This window comes from Bombus affinis, chromosome 2, assembly GCF_024516045.1.
Source record: "Bombus affinis isolate iyBomAffi1 chromosome 2, iyBomAffi1.2, whole genome shotgun sequence".
Classification (NCBI taxonomy): domain Eukaryota; kingdom Metazoa; phylum Arthropoda; class Insecta; order Hymenoptera; family Apidae; genus Bombus; species Bombus affinis.
In genome coordinates this window covers 12,860,602-12,881,842 of record NC_066345.1, presented here as the reverse complement: position 1 = coordinate 12,881,842, position 21,241 = coordinate 12,860,602, and the positions used below count along the sequence as shown (strand labels likewise).

General features: G+C 41.4%; 1 protein-coding gene across 1 annotated transcript; it reads left to right on the top strand.

Annotated features, from left to right (window-relative positions):
* Window positions 1–799: 799 nt before the first annotated feature.
* On the top strand, window positions 800–15,721 carry LOC126927066 (transcriptional coactivator YAP1-like). The gene is made up of 6 exons (XM_050743436.1): window positions 800–2,125; window positions 10,559–10,782; window positions 10,947–11,137; window positions 11,211–11,397; window positions 11,812–11,897; window positions 11,983–15,721. Exons 1-6 carry the CDS (start codon window positions 1,482–1,484, stop codon window positions 12,076–12,078), a joined length of 1,428 nt encoding a protein of 475 aa, XP_050599393.1. The 5' UTR covers window positions 800–1,481; the 3' UTR covers window positions 12,079–15,721.
* The last annotated feature ends 5,520 nt before the right edge of the window (window positions 15,722–21,241 follow it).

Sequence of the window (21,241 nt, the reverse complement as noted above, 5' to 3'; positions counted from 1 at the left end):
AGGATTGATTAATCTTACTACTATTACTTATTATTTTAAGCATGTAAAGGAACAAGTAGAAATAGAAATAGAAGATCTGGAGCAAAATTTTTACTTTGAACCAACTAAATGTTACATTTTTAATGAAAGAAGCTGTTGAAATAAATTATATCTTTTAAAAGTTCCAAATAAGCGGTAACCAATCATCGTGTAGCTGCATGTATACATTCGTAAATGGCAGTTTCCTGAATCTTGTAATTATATCTTCAGTACGAGATTACCGATGAGGAAATATGATTTTGGAAGGGTACTTGAAAATGTGTTTCTCATACTCTACTCTACTCAATTGTTCTTGATACTCTTCATGTAATAAAGTTAAATTTAGTGTTTAAATAAAAAAGAGCAAAAAGGAGGTTAGGTCTCATAAGCATCAAGAAAATTCAAATGGTGTCGATGTATGGTTTTCTTATTTTATCGAACTTTAAACATTTAACGAAGGAGGATCGTTTAACGAAGGCTTAAAACGTATGGTCAGTTTAAAAAGTTATCGAAGGTAGCGTATGTACAAATTTATTAATCGCATAGTAACATCGTTAAAGTCTTTCGATTCTTTTGTGATCGTTTTCTTCGAATTCATTAAGAAGTGATGAAGTAATACTGTCTTCGCTCGAAGGTAGTTTTATTTTCGTATTTGGACATTTAGCGGTAAACAATATTATTGTATCAAACTGGCGATAAACTTTCAAAAAGAGCGCCGTTGCAATTTGGTAACAGTATCAGCCAGTAGGTAGCGTGGAAAGATGAGAATCAGTCGGATACACGGGAATTTCTAGGCCCTGTACGTAATCGCGTGTCCACGCACGGTGAACGCTAGCACTCGTTTGCTAGACGGCCGGCTAGCAAAACGAGTCGATTTCTCCTGGTGCGCGATATCGTGGTAAGAGGTGGAGGAGACGTTACTCGTCGAAAAATTCGAGGGTATTGTCGAAGGTTAGAGGTACAAGGGGACCTTGTGGTAGTTAGAACGACGGCGGCAGCGACGGCGGCGGCGGCGGCGGCGGCGGCATTGTCCTGCTTGTTTTGTTGTCTCTCGCGACACGCACAGGTGGAAAAGAGAAGAAGCTATCGCGTTGTCGAGGAATCGAGGAGTGACGGAGGAGAGCGAGACTGTGTGTACAGGTCAAATAGAGAAGAGACTGGTGGTGTGCTATGCACGAATGCCCATAGGTGTACCGTAAAAGACAAGAGCAAACGTAGCGTAAAGGGGAGAGGGAGAGGTGGAAAGAAGGTTCAGAACGACGGTGACGAAAGAAAAAGACAGGAAGGAGATAGGATAGGCGAGAAGACGGAAAGAAGGGAAGAAAGAAGAGTGTAAGAGAGAAAGAGAGGGGAGAACTAAAGAAGAACGAAAGGTAGCAGCAGAGTGTACAGGATACGAGGAGAGAGAGACGACAGGGCGAAAGAAAGACACGGACGAAGCGCGTTAGAGTGCGTGATCCAAAATGGCGCTGAACCAGGACGTGGACCAGTTGTCGAAAAGTAATCTGGTAGTAAATATCGATCAAAACTCGGAATCGGATCTACAGGCACTGTTCGACAGCGTCCTGAAGCCAGACTCGAAGCGTCCGCTGCAAGTACCACTGCGCATGCGCAATTTACCAGATTCCTTCTTTAATCCACCGTCGACGGGTAGCAAGAGTCCCTCGATTTCGCATTCACGGGAGAATTCGGCGGATTCCGCGTTTGGTACAGCGGCCGCGGTCGCCGGTGCCGGCCCAGCACCCGGTGGAAACGCTACCGGTACATCAGGTACCGGAGCAGCAGGTGCGGCTACTGGTGGAAGTGGAAATACTGCCGCTGGTACCGGATCAAACGCCGCAGGTGCGGCTGCGGCTGCAGTCGCGGCAGCGGCCGCGGCTGGCCTTACCGTTGCTCATCCTCGCGCTCACAGCAGCCCGGCCTCTCTTCAGCAAACCTACGCCTCAGCTCAGCAGGCGCCTCAGCACGCGCCCCAGCCGCACGCGCGTCACCATCATCACCAGAAGCAACGCAGCTACGACGTCATCAGTACGGTCGACGACCTAGGTCCCCTGCCACATGGATGGGAACAGGCGCGCACCCCCGAGGGACAAATCTACTTCCTCAAGTAAGTCTACTTTCCTCTTTTTGCTTTCCAAAGCCTGCTGTTCTATTTTTTTTTCTTCCCTTTCCCTATTTCCTGCTTCCCGCCCATTTCTATCTTCTTTTCGAATCCATCGAATCATATAGATTTTTCAGCATTTTTCTAACATGTCCACAGAATCTGACTAGTTACCTATCAACGGAACCCTTGTTCATGAACGTTCTTAAGGTTTCCTCGATAAACGCTAGTTTCACGTTTGCCGATCCTCTTACGGCATTATACGAAGCAGAAGATACGGGAAGGGAATGCCGAGAACAGACGACATCGATCTGACATTTTCTTAGTCATTTCACAACCTTATTGATTCATCTCCAAGTGGATTCTATCTATGACCATTGAATAAACGATCCTACTCCGGATCGGAGCAGTTCACCGTTGTACGCGACTGCTGGCTGGTTCACATTTTCGTCGTGTTGGGGTCTCACATACCTCAAGGCCGTTACTGTCTTTATCACCACCTCGACTTACTCATCGTTGTTTCTCCGTTCCTCCGTTTCTCGGCCGCGTCTCCCCACTGCCAATTGCTCGCATATCCTCCTTGTCCCCGCTATGGATCCCGTTTTCTCGTCTTTCTCTTGGCTCGGCTCTCCTTGTCAATCTCGAGCCGCCTACTCGATACCTCCACAGTCCCTTCCCCGTTTCTCTTCCATCTCACTCGTTTAACCTGATCCACCTGCGCCGTCACTAGGATTCCCACGTGTCACCTGTCGTGGGAAACGCTCCTCGTCTGCTTTGTCGCCTCATTCGCTTCCTTCCACCCACCTGTATTTCGCCGGTGGCTCGGACGTTTCTCTCTTTTTTCGATCGCCGCGTCTAATTTCCAATATTTCACGATTTTCGCGACGAAGCTGCTTCAAACAGCAGTTTTCAAAGAATTAGAGATCGTCCAAATCATCTCTCGCTTTGTTCCACTTATGGAACAACGATTTCTTTCACAGGAATCTCTCTTTTGTTTTGTTTATTTTTTCTTTTTTTTTTTTTAATTTCGACGATAATAGCTAATGTCGGCATGCGCTACCACGTTCAATTTCTTCGAGTTCACGTGTTTTCCTCGAAGCCGATCGATCGACCGCGTTACGTTTTCCTCCTTGTTTGCTTTGATGTCTGATTACGATTTCGTTGGTCGAGTGGCTGATGTCACGTACAGATATCCCGGCGATAATCGATACGTTTTGCCTCCGTATCGATAACGAGTACACCTGCGAACGAAGGGATTCTCGTTCATTCAGTTATAGCTGTACTTTTGTAAATATTCATTGTGTCTTCTCTTCAACGTTCGCCTCCCTCAAAACCGATTGAAAAGGGCTTTCATTCGGTTAGCCGGTATTGTTCTTCGCCTCATTTCCAAGTATTTTCATCGTCATTCTCGCCTCTTTTTCTTCTTCCTTCTCTTTCTCTTTTTTTATTTGCAAATAAGAAGAACGAGATTTACAGAGAAGCTGGAAAAAAGAACTCGAAAAGTCCTCTGTTCTCGTGTATGCGTCTTCTTCCAGAAAGTTTTACCTGAGTTTTACCGTTCGAACCCTGCCTATTAATGCTTTACTGCGAATTCTACCTGCTGCTGACATTTTTGTAAGAACGAAGGCCAGGCAGGTTAGTTTTTGAGAATGCCAGCTATTGGATCTTATTGCTCCTGAGAAGTATCCCTTTATGCGGTGTCCATCCCTTTCAATCCTCCACAGTCAAATATTTTCCGTTTGAACGTAGATTTCCTTCTTCTTTTATTTTTGAACCCTTATTTTATCACAACCAAGAGAGCCTACTCTACTAACTTAAAATTTTCAAGCTCGGAAGCTGTACAGCCAAGATGGTCGGTCTCGTTTCGTTCCGTTTAAGGGGAATTTCTTTCGGGGAAATCATTTCCGTTTACGTTCCATGATTTCAGCGTGAACTGGAAACTCGAATGAACGTCGCGCAACGAGCCTTCGCTGCGAGATAGCATCGTGAAAGTTGTAAAACTCGTCGATAGGTATCGTCGTCGAATCATCGAGCAATTTTCAGATACGCTGTCGTTGACGTATATTTTACAGTCTTTCGTTGATCGTTATTTAATCATTGCCTCGTCCTTAATTTCTCGAGCCACTAAGTCCTACCGAAATGTTACGTAAAAACGTAATTAGCAAATCTTTCCCGTCGATCTTTCGCCGTAACTTCTATGTTCTTAATGCTCGTAACACAGCTCGTTCTCTAATTTTCTAAAAGGTTCTCTTTCTAGTTTTCTAAAAGGTTTTATCGCAATCGTACTTTCTACCAGGAGTCGCGTCCTTTCGTTTGCTCGTTCGTATCGAAACGTATATCTGAAATTTTCTTCGTATAGGATCTGAAATTTAGTCGTTTCTATGAAACGGTGCCGTTTTCCCTCGGTACCTTGTAACGTATCGGTAACGTGCCCATTTGCAATGCAGGAAGCGGAATGAAATGGTAAAGGAAAGAAAGGAGTGGCTCGACGAATAATTACGTTTACCCGAGTAGCCTTGTATCGACGAGAATTAATCACGTTTCAGGTTCGCGCTTCTCCGACCGATTTATGGCTATTCCGACCGCCACCGATCCGACGTAAATATCGTTTAATTGTTTATAGTAAGATATAGTAGCTGCGGCCGTGCTCCGGTGCTATTATGGATTATCGTTCATGAAACGAGAAAAAGCATGGCATTCCCTCGATAGACGTAACACAGCGGCCGCGAGGAGAGTTGCTCGGTAATGGCCGATGGTAAAAGAAGTGCAGCCAACCGAGAGCCGCACGGTTGTTGTATTATGCAGTAATGACTACCGTGACGGCACCCGTGTCTTCTCTCTTATTTCTCTTCTCTCGCGCCGTTCGTCCAATTACCTCTGGCCCGTCTCTCCGAGCTTTTGGATCTTATCCAGAAGCGGGACTTATTAGAATCTAATTTGCGTAATTGAAACGTGATTCGAGCCGCGAACAAACTGACTCTTTGAAACCTTCTAGGAAGTGTCGCCTCGCCTCTCTTTCCCTTCCTCTCTCTTTCTCTCTGTTACGTCGCTTCTACTCCGTGCATTCTCTTCGTGTATTCTATATTCTGCCAGAGAAAATAACGAGAGAGCCTAAACAGAGAAACGTTGACGACGACGCGCCGTTTAAACGTCCGGTATCGTTGGAAGCGACCAGATCGCGTCATCGTCTTTCAACCAAGTCGGTTGTTTCGCGCGAAATTTCACGCGATTGACGGAGAGTTCTTAGTAGAGACCCGTCGTTGCGGGGGATTTTTTCTTGGATTTTTCGTTTGCCGCGCGGTTGGCGCGCAACTCGCGCGTTACTACCTCGCCGTATAATGTTATACGTCGGTCCCGTTAGCTAGGTTCGCGTATTACATACCAGCGAGAAGGAGCAACTGTATACCGTCGAAACGAAACGACTTTGCCACGAACCAGTGGAGGGATCTTTTTTTCTTTTCTTCGTGTTTCATCGACCGGACGTAAACAGCGGCGCCGTCTCTTCTCTCTCGCAGAGACAGGCAAAGACATCGCTCTCTTATCGCGATGTACGTTCGCTCGCTCGAACGCGACGATCTTGCCAGTTCGAGAAACACGTTCCACCGCCAGGTGAACACGCGAGACATGACGAGCAGGCAACCAAGGTTTTCCGTCAACTGTATCGTTTGACGAAACATTAGTCACGAGCAGAGTCACACTATCCGTGGAATTCAACCGACTCTACATTTATTCGCTTCAACGGATCTCGTTTATCGAGCTCGTTTCACGAACGAGCGTCATTCCTTGTTGTACCGATTCTCGTTCGTTCGTACGTTTTCTTTGGTTTCTGGCGAGCAAATGTCTAATTTTTTACTCTTCCTACGATATTCTTGGGAGAGCTGAGAAATCGAACGACAATTCTCTTTGGCTGTCGCTGGTATTAAGATCGAGATAGGTGCGGATTATTCGGAATTGTTTGCGATTGGTAGAAATTACGCGTTCCTATGTGACGCGATAAAACGTTCGAAATCGTACGAGTAACGAACCACGCCCGCGCTCTAAAGTATCCGAGAAACGAATACTGTTATATACGGAGCGTAATCGCGAGGCTGAGATGCTAATGGCAATTGATTCGCGGCTACTTCCTCGTTCGAGCGACGGAGTAACGCGAATCTCTGGCGAACTGGTCGATAACGACCGCGAGAGAAGCGATCCACGAGTGGAATCGACCGTGCCGATATATTCCAGCCGTTTTCCTCGTAAATTCATTTCGAGGACGTTTAGTATCTATGCATTTTCGAATGCAGTGAAAGTTGACCGCGTGTGCGCGACATCGGCATCCTGTTGCGTTCAGGGTCAGTTCGACAACGCGGACACGCATTTTCCTTCTGTTTTTTCCTTCCATCGTGTCCGATATTTTATCTTTTTCGTCGGTTGTTCGTGTCTTGTAAGTTTTTATCCGAGAAAAAAGGAAAGGAAAAAAGGAGAAGGTGGGGGAAAAAAAGAAATAACGCTATTTGAGAAATTCAAGAGGAAACTATGCGCTGATTGCTCGTGGAACGACCACATTTCCGCGACGCGGCGTGTCGAATGGGTATAATCCGTTTCTCGTTTGGTGTGCCGCGTCTCGAAAGACGTTCCTCTCGATAAGCGAAAGGTACAGAACGATAAATAACATTCGTGACGCGAGGAGAGCTAAAAACGCGAGATAAACGACACACGGCAGACTTTATTTTACGCGCGCGTCACGTTCGATCTATTTGTATTACAATGTACGGTGTGCTCGTGTGCGTCTGTGCGCGCGTGTGTACACGCGCGCGTAACAGTTGCATCGGTAATATTATGCGCGTTATATAGTAATCGGTGTTTTCCACGGAACGAGGAGTAGGTCGTGCTCTTTTCCGCAAAGGCGTTGCAACGTTAAGACGTTCGCATAAGGATGGAAGTTTTTACTCGGCCACTCGACAGGCTAAAGACCCCGACACACCTGTAGACGAGAGAGAGTCTTGCGCTGCAAACGCGAATGCCAGATAGGAGGACAAATCTGCGGGAATACCTCGAATGTATCGAAAGTTCAAGGCGGACTGAGCGTCCTCGGCGAGGCTCGCTCTCGCCGCTTTCCGACTAACGATCACCGTTCTGTCCTTTTTCTGTTTTCTTCGTCGTTGATTTTCGAGCGACTCGCCAGGCCTTTTATTTTGTCAGCCATTCGAATAATAACTTATCGCTGCGGCTAATCAAAGTCGGAGGGGACTACGATACGTCGATTAGAAAACTATTTTCGATTGGACGATCTTTTCCAGCTCGTACAAAGGTTTATAGGTTTTTAGTAATCCTTGCGATATTCGTAGATTTTCTTCAATGATATCGACGCGTAGCTAAATAGAAATTTCGTGTATCGTTAGAGGTTTCGAGTCGACTCGTAAATATCATCTATGACGTCATAATCGGTCCGTGAATATTGTTTCATATTTGTTCCATGCGACGTGACGGCGATGTTCCGTTCGCTACGTACTTCGGCTACAATTTATGTACTCTCGAAGCGAAGATTCTCAATTGATACGCTGCGTGTCGTGTCTGAACGCGTAGCCCCGTTCATTCAAAGAGGCCTTTGCTTTCTCGCACTGTCTCGTATCGGGCGCTCGGTGTTCGTTATCGATGTTTCGCGCGCTTGACTTTGAAAACAAGGGATCGCCTCGATTTCCGAAACGTGCAGCCGACGCGACGCTTAGTCTAGAGAGAAGATGAAACAATGTGGAAAGCGAGGATGCCTCGATGTCTAGGGTTATCGAGCATTGTTCGTTAAGCGGTTTTGCTGCCAGTTGTTCGTTCTCGTAGGTCGTTAAAAGCATGTATTAACTCGGTACTTGGATGTCATTTTTGGAAGGGGATCGGTCGTAGCTTTTTCGAGGGGGAGGGTGCTGGAGGGATGTAACGAGTATCGTGCATCGACGACCACGAGCACAACCACGACGACCAAGACGACGACGACGACGACGACGACGACGACGACGACGACGACGACGGGAGAGAAGAGCAGGCAAGCGAAAGAGAGCGTCGGTGCGAGAGTGTCTATTTACGAGTTGTCCGGCGCCGTGATGTCCGGAGTAAAAATACATCGTAGTCCGTATGCTGTGCGCCACACAGAAACCCTCTTGTAATTCTCCAATGCTCTCGAGCTGCCTGCCTGGCTGCCTGGTTGCCTGTTCGCCTGCTAGCCTGCCTGCTAGCTTGCTTACTTGCTTGCTTACTTGCCTGCCTGCTTGCTTACCTCTCCCTCTTTTCCTCTTCTCGCTTCTTTCCTTTCTCTACCCTTGCCTCTCGGCCACCTAGCCCTCTCTCTCTCTTTCTCTCTCTACCTCGCACTCTCTTGGAACGCATCCAACCGCTCCCGGAGAGACCCGCGACATGTAGCTTTTGGAACACACCGCCGTTCTGTATTCTGCTAAAGCCACCGCCGATCACGCATCCTGGAGATAGATTTTCAATTTCTTTTCCTTTGCCCCGTTGTTCTTCCTTTCTTCCTTCCCTTCCTTTTTATTACTTTCATCGTAACTATGCGATTCCTGAGTCATTCTTTTGATCAACGAGGAAACGCGCGTTTCTCTCGAAACCGAATCGAACAGTAGGATCGAATCGCAGGTGGGGAAGGATCGGAGAAGGCAAAGGAAAGCGTCATTTTCGAGAGTCGTCTGAGACAAGTTCATCGGGATGATCGTTTTGTGCGATTCCCTTTCGTCTCATTCGACGGAGGAAAGCGTCATCCAGCGAGAGTTCGGAGGGAAATTTGAAATTTTCTTGACCGATCGTAAAGCCGCGTCTCTGTTGTTATCCAGAGATCGCGTCAGAGGAATCGACGAGCCGTGTTTTGTTCGTGTCCTTCTCGATCCGTGGCTGCCCGGTGACGGATCTCGGGAAACGACGCAGCTTAACACGCTCGATCAGATATATCTCGATTGGATAATGCTCTTAATGTTAAAACTACGTCAAACGCGTTCTGTTCCGCGGGTATTATTAACCGTGTAAGAAGATTTGTTTCTCGCTCGGAAATACTGAGAACCGGTGCACGATATCCCGATGCGGATTTAGACAACTTGTTTATGTCGTCGCCGATGACTTAAGCGAAACGCATTAAGTCATCGTCCATGGAATGCAAACGAGTGACACTTTTGGCAAAATATAAAGCGGACTGAACTCTTCTGCGTTCGTGGTGATTCGAGAATCGGTGGCAGCCGCTGTTCGAGGAACTCGTGACAAGCGATTTGAACGTATTCGTTTAAATGGTTACGAGAATTATCATTGGAAAAGGAATCTTCTTCCTACGCGTCCACGAAATTTGCCACGCGGATGGATCTGTCGGTCGATGTTTCTGGCGATATACATCGGCCGATTGGGAAATTTCGGTGTTCGAACCACGGTGTCGTATTAAGCGTGCCGTATGTTCGATCGTTGTCTAAAATTTCTATAGAGTCAGGCAAGGTAATCGGTTCGCAAAGGTATTCGTTTCACGAAGGTAAATAAGAGCGACAGTCGTGCACGGTGTAGTGTTTTCTACTTCCTCCCGGCTGAAAAGTGACACGTGAGTAAGGTAAATACGTTAGGTAGAGGGAAGACGACGAGATCGGCAATCACAGCCATTAGCTGTTATTTTTGTCGACCGAGAGACGACGTAGTGTTTTCGTGCCGAGTAAAGCCGTTTCGGATAAAACGACCACGACTCCATCCGCATCCCCGTGTGCTAAGCTGCTGCCGTTGCCGAACGATGCTTTGCCATTTAATTAACCACGATGCTCGTCCCGCACAGTACGAGGAATTAGTTGGACGATCGAAGAGACGCTGCGGGCCGTGCGTGGCTACGATTTCAAGGACCCATGCTACACCGTTTCGTCCCGTATCGGAGCCAGATCGCGGTGTGTGCGGTAACTTCTCAAAACGGAGTTGGGGCTCATTCGTACGCAGAAACACACGGTACAGCTTTTGCTGCTGTCTGTTTCCGCGAAATGCTTTAAAATACGATCATGATGTGTTGGAACGTGTATTTCGTGGCTTCTTGTTTCTTGACTTTTCGATTCTTCGACCTGCCACCGATCACGCGACCAATAAATAAAGGAGACGAATCCGAGCGTTTCCGCGAATAACAGAGCATAACGTTTCGATCGTTGTTTCACATCGACGACCAGATCGTGACGTGGAAGAACGGTACAAAGTGGTTTGATCCTTGGGGAAATTTCGTGAAATACGTTTTATTCTCTCTCTCGAGACGTTAAAACTCGTATGCTAACTACCGCTAGGCGCCTGCTGTTACTCCTTCGCGTCGTCTTTTGAATGGAACTATTTTTAGAATGCGCCTACTATATGTGGATAACTGTACGTGCCGTGGCGTATTCAGTTTCTGCACGGGGCCACGCTATACGTACAAAATAGCACGACGTCTGAACGTGTTATAATTTTATTTTCCAGCCACCTGACGCGAACCACGACATGGGAAGATCCACGAAAAACAGCGGCAGCAGCGAACGTGGCGGCTGTGGCTGCCGCCGTCGACAATGGGAAATCCTCGACCGGCGCTACCAATTCTCTAGGTCCATTGCCCGACGGATGGGAGCAAGCGCGTACTCCTGAAGGAGAAATCTACTTCATTAATCATCAGACACGTACCACTTCGTGGTTCGATCCAAGAATCCGTAAGTTTCATTGCGATCGACCCACTCTAAATCGCGTAGGTTGCTTCCAAAGGTCGATCATAGACGAGTGTCTTTATTTTCATACGAGAATTCATACTTCTCTTCGTACGAATCGTTAAACTCTTACCGGATATTGTATCGAGCTCGGCTATTTTTTGTTTTAGCTACACATCTACAAAGGGCTCCGACTTCAGGTGCGATGTTACCACAAAACTGGCTTCAACAACAACAACCCACAGGTGGTGGCATTCAGAGTAATCAAACATTACAAGCGTGTCAACAGAAACTCCGTCTTCAGTCGTTACAGATGGAACGCGAGCGTCTTAAGCAACGACAACAGGAAATTATACGTCAGGTGAGTACTTATTCGTGTGTTTGATCGCACGCTTTTGTCTTTCATAATATCGCGCGATATTTTCTATCTGTAGCAAGAGCTTATGCTCCGACAAAGCACTACCGACGCCGCTATGGACCCATTTTTATCGGGAATCAACGAACAACACGCACGTCAGGAAAGCGCAGACAGTGGTCTGGGTCTTGGTTCTGCTTATTCTCTTCCTCATACACCTGAAGATTTTCTTGCAAATATCGACGATAACATGGATGGCACCAGTGGTAAGATGTTCTTTTATATGCAATATCGTCGGCCTAATGCTTAATTCTTCTATCTGCATTCTTCAAACAAATTTAATTAATCAACTCACATATATCTCATTGGTATAAAGAATACAAATTTATAATAGTATGATAAAAATCCCACTTAGAAAGCAACAAATATGTATTGAGTTTTTTTATAACTTTATACAATAATTTAAAACTTCATAAACTTTGAATACAATTTTTTCAGTTTATAAATCAGCGAAGATAGAATAATCAAGAAGTAGAGCGATAATATTTCACACGGGAAGAGACAACGGTCCGTTTTCCATAAACTTGAGCTTAAAGTCTTCCTTGAACGTTATCACACCTGAACTCGCTTCGACAATATTACGGTAATATTAAAAGCTTTTTTTCTTTTCTCTTCTACAGATGGTGGTGCACCCATGGAGACCCCAGATCTCTCTACACTGAGCGATAATATCGATTCGACGGACGATCTCGTTCCATCGTTACAGGTATTTATTAAATATTTATATATAAAAGTAGTTATAAAGACTGTTTCAAATATCACTCTCCTGTTTCTTGTAATTTTGTTTCCAGTTGAGTGAAGATTTCAGTAGCGATATTTTGGACGATGTGCAATCGCTGATAAACCCTAATACGACAAAACCTGAAAACGTGCTGACGTGGCTGTAGTATGGAGGAAAGAATTGTCTATGACAGGCAAGCAATTTATGAAATCGATTCGTTAAAAAAAAAAATTGCAATTTCAATACGTCTAAACTAAATGGAACGATTCTAGAGGATCTTACCAGTAAAGTAACGACTATTCCATTAAAAAAAAAACGCACGTGAACGAGAAAAATTTTAAAGTTTAAGTAGAATGGAGCCTTAATTACAAAATGCGCTATGCTCAACGTATATACAGAAATGTGTATACAGAAACATTCACAGGGTGTCCTAGAAATGTTGACGATAATTCGGAAGATTATAGTTCTTATTGAATTCCATACTACGAATTTCTTGTTATATATCGTGCTTGTTGAATAATGAGAGGTGGTAAAAAATAGTGAAATTCGAAGCCTTAAAATCTAGTGTTCATGGCAAGCTTGTCGAGTCTTCCTGAAGAAATTTTTGAGAATGTTGAGCAGGCCGTAATTATCGTTGAGGCTTCTCCAGAAATTAATTTTCTCTTCCACTATTTTTTACCACCTGCTGCGTGGAATAATCGAAATTGTTGGAATTGAATGAAGAATACGATCTTTGACGTTGTATTTTAAGATTTTTAGGACATCTTGTATGTAAAAAATGTATTCGGGTCTTTCTCTTTCTCTCTTATTATTAGGGTATTTGAGTGTTCGTATGCTTGTATGCGTGTATGAGTGCATTTGTCCCCACAACATTTTGTATATAAGTTTGTATTTCTATACTAAAGCATTGTACGAGAGGGAGCGAGAGAGAGAACTGAATATTATTCATTTTATTATGAGTAATAATATTTAATGTGCGTACCGTTCGGGTCAATGGAGGAGAGCGCAATGAATGGAGAAAGCTCGATATACTTCCCGATAGTATGGAGTAGACAAGTAAATTGTTGTTTAATTATATTTATATCACGTTGGTTTACAAAAGGAATCTGATATCATGACATATCAGATTTTTTTACGATCATGGATCTCGCATGTGATTTAAATTTAAAAAGAACAGCGTCATACCTGATGTGTTCACGGAGTTTGTGAACGTACATTGAAAACTCATGGAACGAACTAAGGACGAAGTGCAATTATTATGAAAACACTATGTACAGAGAGAATGGAAGAACAAGAAGAAAGAGGGTATGATGTTCGATAAATGATATTTTATTCGATATTCATCGATTCATATAGCGGTGATCTTTATATGATGTTTACGGAAGCAACGGCAACGTCTAAAAGTATCGAAGCATTTTTAACACACGGACACTTGTCTATACTTCGAAGTTGGCATACGGAACAAGTCGTGTTACATGTATGATTCAGATTCGAAACAGATTTCTCCGAATCGCATGTGTTTGTGTATACATATACACACACATGTACACCGCAATCGAGTGTCGATAATGCTCAGACTATTTTACAAGCGATATGCTTAAACGAAGTGCCTTTTCTTTGCAATCGATTAGAACGACAATATTGATCGTCATGTTTTAAAGCAATAACCGTCCGTCTATACGAGATGTTTATATGAACATGTGGTAATTGTTAAAATAGACAAACACGTTTTTAGACCCTTTTAAATACTTTGAAAAGGGGAACACAAAATGAATATACATATATTTTTTTTATATATAAAGTCTATACCTGTTACAAATTGCAGTTATTGGTATTTTGAAATCACTGTTAGATTATAAAATTCTCTTACGTTTTATACTACATACAGTTATATTATGGACATTAAAAAAAGGAGAGTATATGATGTTTATAGATTACCTTTAAATATCTTTAGCCTTAAGGATTTTTCGCGTATTTCTTTCCCTTAGTTCTTGGGGATAAGAAAATTGAAAGATAAAAAGAGGCCGTTAATCTTGTACTTTGTATGTTCCTCGCGAAACAACCAGTAGTAATGGTTATTATCGAATAATCAAAGCGACATGGTAAAGAGGAGACAATACGCGTACATGTATATTTAGTAACATGGCAGCTTAAGTGTATACATACGTTATAAAAAGAATAGAAAGAAGAAGAAAATAGAGGGAAAAAAGCGAAGGAAAGAAATATCGGAGGTTGACGTAACTTTCTTTTGTTAGTCCGAAATAATGCGGCGATAACGTTGATAAGTACTGTACCCCAGTGATAACAATCACGCGATCACCAATTTTATCCGACTGATCTATTCCATGTTTTATGTTTTTTCTTTCTATAGTTCGAAGTACACGAAGAAAGAGCTGTTATCTTTCTCAAATAATCAAAACATTATCTTGTTAACGTTTCCTTGTTAATCATCGAATTTTCATTGTTATCGAATCGTCACAGTTACGTCTGCCAACCACGGTCGTTCATCGAAGATCATAGAATTTCATTGATAAATTAAAAGAAAGAAAAGAAATGAAAACACAAAAAAGGTGGAAGGAAAAATCCGTAAGCTCTCCTGCCTTTTCTCTCAGTAAGGAAAAGTTCCGGAGACGCAAGTTAGATTTTTGTTTTGTAGTTATTCGCACGCTTGGTTTTATCTTTTATATTGCTACAACGGTAGCTGTGCGAGTAGCACAAGTATTCGACCTCCTTATTTTTTAATGAAGTAATAAAACGATCATGTAATATTCGTTCGATATTTGTGTTACTATCTGTATTATTCGACTGAAACTTGGAAAGCGATCGCTGTATAGTAATTACGCGTAGCAACATAAAACACGGTAGACTTAACGCTCCTGTTATCTGCATTAAAAATCATTGTAAGAAGAGAATTTTTATAATCGTTTCATGGAAATTTTTTTTCCTTTTTTTTTTTAATATTAGGCATGATATATATATATAAATCATTTCTCGAATTACGAGTGTCTCTTGTTTCCTTATTATCGGTATATTAAATGTTTCTGTATAGTAATATCGTAATGATTTTAATGCGAATGGCTATATAAAGAATAAAGCTGCTGTACAAACGTATAAAAGAAGGCATTCATAGTTTGAGAAGTCTATATCGATAGTGATTTTAATCATGTCGGGAGGCACAAAATCTTTCTTTCTATTATCGTTGTCTACTATGTTTTCTGTTCATGGTTATTATGTTTGATCGTAACGCGAAGCTTGTATTAAACGCGAAGATCTATTATCGAGTGCGATCCAAAAAAGTTACCATCGTTAACAAGGATCACGAAATCGTTGCGTTACGTTACTCTCGTTGCGACAGCTTCCAGGCGTGCAGGTCAGATACATTTAATGTATTATTTTTATTGCTAGTTAACGATAATATTAATATTACCATACCGTATCTTGCTTTTAGTCTAAACTCAATTTAGTTGTTATGTGTAGGGGCGGGGGGAGCATCGCGTGGAGGCGGAGACCTCTTACAAAGTGCCTTCAATTTAACGTGAAGAAAAATAAGTGTTATTTCACGAAATGGAAAGCGTTTGTTAATAACAGTCGAATAACAGTAATAGAAAACGAAAACAAGTCAAGAAACTCCCCTTGGGTGACATCCATAATATCTGAGATTATACTACGAGAAGCAATTAGTTGTTTAATATCAGTATTTATATATGCTCATTGGCAATAATTTGTGACGTACACATTTTTATATCGGTAACAAGTGCCTTAGTAATAACGATAATGATAAATATATTGTTTACTTACGTACTGACAAACAGTGTTATTTTTCTGTACTCCCAAACATTGCTTTTATTTAACTCGTTCCGTATACGCCACACGCTGAACTTTCCGTTCAAGCCATATGGAATTTTCATTGTAAAACGAATAATTTAAAAAAAATTAATTTTCACGTCATTAAAAAATATTATGTAGGAGCATCCGGCTCGTCTGATAGAGTAAATGTTCAACCATATGTTTGTTAAAACAATTGCTTAAAAATTATACTTATTCGTTTGATGTCTAATACATCTTAAACGATACACCCTTTTATTGTTAATTATGTTTCCTGCAATATTAAAAAAATTGTAAGGCATAGGCAAAAATATCAGAAGCAAAACTATCAATCGTAATATACGCCCCACGCGGTCTGAACGGAAGGTAATCAAAAATTAGTCCGGTACAGAACGTGTTAAGCCATACGTGTATTTCTACATCGTAACATATACATATAGAATTACCTATATGCATATGTACGTAGATGTAGTCAATCTCGATAGGTATGTCCCATTTACCATCGTCCCACGCAAATTGCGAGGCATCCAAGTCTCTCATTTTTCTCTATGTACGTCCTTGCGTTCCCGATTTCCCATTGTTGTTAGTCACCGCGACCGCCTCGTTTCGTAGCGGAATGATCGATCGACAAAACGAGAGGAAAACGTAATGCTTGCCCGATGTGTTCTTTTTTCACGATACCTCGGATCCGAGCATCAGCCATCGCTGTCGAGACGGGATGGAAGCGGCAGATTTCTGATTTGGCAAGGGGTGGGATTGAACGGCGATAGGGAACGAACGGTGGCAGTTTGCGAGGGTGGCTACGAACCCCATGACGTCCTGCGCGCTTCACGAGTATTTTTATGGATTCTTCCAAATGCGTTCGATCATTCTAAACGCAACTTTCTATTTAGGTATGCCACCCCCGTCTCTGCGCATACGCAACATAACTAATTCCTTTCGAACGATTTCTATAGAGTCGTTGGTTGCGCCGAAACTAAAAGATTTATGTTTTTATTGCTCCCTTAATGAAAAAGATGCTACCTGATGAGGAAGTTTATTGAAGAAACTGATTATTAAAAAAGGTATTGACACCTGGGTTCAATTTTTCGAGAAAAGCTCGTGAGACTATACATAGGAGAACATTTAGTTTTAAATAAGCCTTTTATATATATATAACATATATAAGCTTAATAACTCCTGTTTGGACTTCTTACTGTTTAATATTTATTGCCGACCGCATACTCCTCTATTCGTAAGTGATTTCAGGAAGGTGTGGCGTTAAGCTTTATTTTTGATATATTTATGACTACAGGCAAATTAAAAAGATCAGGAACAGGCAATGGAAGCGAACGTGTAAATAGAAGAAGTTATTTCATATACTTGTATTCATCTGATAATAAAGTAATAATGCACAGTTCAATTGAATAGAAAAAGGTACCTCAAGATAGAGATGAAAGTTTCTTCTTTTGCAAAATCTATGTGAAAAAGAGTTTGGTGTACTGATCAATTATGCGTGTGAAAATATTACACACACATAAATTGTGTATGTGTATACATAATATTATACATAATAATATTACACACTGTAAATATTACTTCCTCTGTACCTTAAAATTTGCTTATTTTCCAGTGAAAGATACTTATAAGTCCCAAAAATATATCACGTTAGTGAAGTTTCAATGCTATTTTTAATTAGTAAAAAAATTGTTTAAATGAATTCTTATCGATCAGCTGTCTTTTGAAATACATTTCAAATAAATTTATTTTAAAATTTGCTTATTTTCCAGTGAAAGATACTTATAAGTCCCAAAAATATATCACGTTAGTGAAGTTTCAATGCTATTTTTAATTAGTAAAAAAATTGTTTAAATGAATTCTTATCGATCAGCTGTCTTTTGAAATACATTTCAAATAAATTTATTTTAAAATTTGCTTATTTTCCAGTGAAAGATACTTATAAGTCCCAAAAATATATCACGTTAGTGAAGTTTCAATGCTATTTTTAATTAGTAAGAAAATTGTTTAAGTGAATTCTTATCGATCAGCTGTATTTTGAAATACATTTCAAATAAATTTATTTTAAAATTTGCTTATTTTCCAGTGAAAGATACTTATAAGTCCCAAAAATATATCACGTTAGTGAAGTTTCAATGCTATTTTTAATTAGTAAAAAAATTGTTTAAGTGAATTCTTATCGATCAGCTGTCTTTTGAAATACATTTCAAATAAATTTATTTTAAAATTTGCTTATTTTCCAGTGAAAGATACTTATAAGTCCCAAAAATATATCACGTTAGTGAAGTTTCAATGCTATTTTTAATTAGTAAAAAAATTGTTTAAGTGAATTCTTATCGATCAGCTGTCTTTTGAAATACATTTCAAATAAATTTATTTTAAAATTTGCTTATTTTCCAGTGAAAGATACTTATAAGTCCCAAAAATATATCACGTTAGTGAAGTTTCAATGCTATTTTTAATTAGTAAAAAAATTGTTTAAGTGAATTCTTATCGATCAGCTGTCTTTTGAAATACATTTCAAATAAATTTATTTTAAAATTTGCTTATTTTCCAGTGAAAGATACTTATAAGTCCCAAAAATATATCACGTTAGTGAAGTTTCAATGCTATTTTTAATTAGTAAAAAAATTGTTTAAGTGAATTCTTATCGATCAGCTGTCTTTTGAAATACATTTCAAATAAATTTATTTTAAAATTTGCTTATTTTCCAGTGAAAGATACTTATAAGTCCCAAAAATATATCACGTTAGTGAAGTTTCAATGCTATTTTTAATTAGTAAAAAAATTGTTTAAATGAATTCTTATCGATCAGCTGTCTTTTGAAATACATTTCAAATAAATTTATTTTAAAATTATAAAAGTATTTAAAATAATAGGAAGTTATTAAAAAGAAAATTAAAAAAGAAGTAGCAGTTCATATAGTTAAGCGAATCCTTGTGCTTTTTCTTACAAACTTTCCATCGAAACAACGAGGGGAGGACTTCGGTTACAAACGTTTCTCTCACGAACACATACACGGGTTAAAACCGCGTAGATCGAGTCTAGTAGAAGAAATGGTCTCCTGTTGACCGATAATAAAGTATTCGCGAGGACTGAACGAACATTGGCCACAGGATACCTGGGTTTTACCAACAACAGAAAACCTTTAGGTTCTTGAATTATCTTCATCTGTAGTTTTTTAACTATACTTAGAAAATTGTTCATACTACTCAAAAACGAATAATCCTTTGTATAGCTCCGTCATTGGACATAAGTGAAAGCGCTACGCCAGGAAAAAATAATTCCCCGAATGTTTTTTATTGAATGACAAAGACGCTAAGCAACGAGGTAGAGGATGCGCGACCAACGATGGGCTATCTTGCCGTAGTTAGACTACCCCTTTTTGTCTTAAAGGAAAAAAGAGGATTTAGATGCCGGGGAAAGTATTTCTTTGGGTTAAAAATATATCCGAAACGGAGAAAACGATAAAATAAAATATATCCGCTAATACTGTAATAAAATCTACATATTTTCCACGGTGCCAAATAGTTGTACCTGCTTCTAAACGTAGAAGATTCCGATGCAGCATGGTTTTTTGTCGATCGCAAAAACTCGATAGAAAAAAAACGACTCCACACGCTTACCATGCTTTTCCCCTATGATATACCGCGTCTAATAGAAGCAAAAAAGCTCCCCTTCTCTCAACAGGTTGATATCTATTGTGCAAGCGGGTTGTAATGCGAGATCAACGGTGTACGTAAAAAAAAATTAAAACTTCCCTCCCTGTAACAGGTGATCTTTTCACGGAAGGGGCGTTTTATAGCCGACATCGTTGAAATCTCCGTTACCCTTCCACATCCCCCTCCATTCGAAACACTCGATCACAAGCTACACATACTTATAAGTATTATATCTCTATTAAAAAGTAACCTACTCGGTTCGATTCTACGTAGTTCATTATTTTATAATATTCTTTACGTCGGATGCAGCTGTGAACGATGGATCAATGTTTCGGCGGCGGCTCCAACAGTAAGATTTTCTGGAAAAACGCGTGGCTCGTTAAGGATCGTCCATATGTCGGCATTCACGACCAGTCAACAATCGTACGATGACGTTGCAGATCGATCGATCGTCCTGAACGATGTGGATTTCATTTACACCGGGGGATTCCTCCTTTTTTATGCGTATTTTTCTGTCGCTCCACGCTACTTTTCACGACCGTCCGGATACAGTGCATCAAAACGCGTTCTTAATGGCCACGATTTGGGTCCTTTGAAGAAACTTTCCATTTAAACGTCGTTCCATCAACGTGTTGCTCCCTCATCTTCGTGATTTGCAAAAACTCGCAAGTTACAGGAGGAAACGGAGAAAAAATAGAGAAGAAGTTTTCCAATGGATCCTGAGGCCCGTGTCATTTATTTTTTATCATTTTTACGAACAATCCGTTTGTACTCGTTCGAAGCGCATTTCCCACTTTAATGAATTAATTCTTTTTTTAAATGCAATAATGACGGGACAGAAGAGCTTCTGGTGATTAGTTAACAGCGTCAGTGAGACCGCTAATCCTCGCTGACATCCAGGGAGCTTAGACTAGCGATTAAGCGCAATAAGTGGTAAAGGAAGGTGATTCCTGCGCGGTTTCTCAAGCCGACGCTTGTCTTCGGCAATCCAGAGGAAATTTACTGGCACCTACGCGTACGCGCGCGTCGAGTTCCGTGTTCCTTTCAAGATCGTCGGATATATACGTAAAATGGCTCTATAAATAGGATAAGAGAGACGCAGCTGAGGCGGAAAGCGGAAATCACGGGGAAAGCACGCGCTTGGGGTCGTATCGTATGTCGAGGCAGCGTAACAAAAAGACGAGAGAAAAAAAAGGGAGGAAAACTAGCAAGGGAGGAGGACGAGCGAGGACCGCGTCGGCACCAATGGGTATTCGATGTTCCTTTTTGCGGATTTTCCAAGAATTTGCTCGGACAGACATTCCGATTACTTTCCATGCCCTTCAAAAATGTCAAAGTGCAAAATGTAGATGGGGAAAAAATGAATTTTTTATTCTTGAAATTATTCGTTTTTACCTTGAGGTAAAGAATAGAGTTTCAGGATATTCGCATGCGATCAGACACGCAGGATTTAAATTGCGAACGGTTCGAAGTACATACTCGGGTAATGCGCAAGTGTGAAGAGGATAAAGAATGAAAAAGAGAATGGAAGGGGAAGGGAAAAAATCCAGTAGGGTAAGGACGTTTGAAAAGTGGCGAGAATTAGCGCGTGCGCCTTGGCCATCCTGCGATCTCTCTTTTCTCTCGCCTGTCCACCCTTCATACTTGCGGTGCCAGGAGGGTGCAGTGGCCCCACGCTCCGCCCTTTGAGGGCTGACTTGCCCCTCGCCAGTCGATACAAAAAAAACCCTATAAATGAAAATGATCAGAGCTCCACGTGAACGCCACCGTTTCCTCGTTTCGTAAAAACGGAATCCGATTACGCGCTTCCATCATAAATGATGCTCGACCGTTATCCGGTAGCGT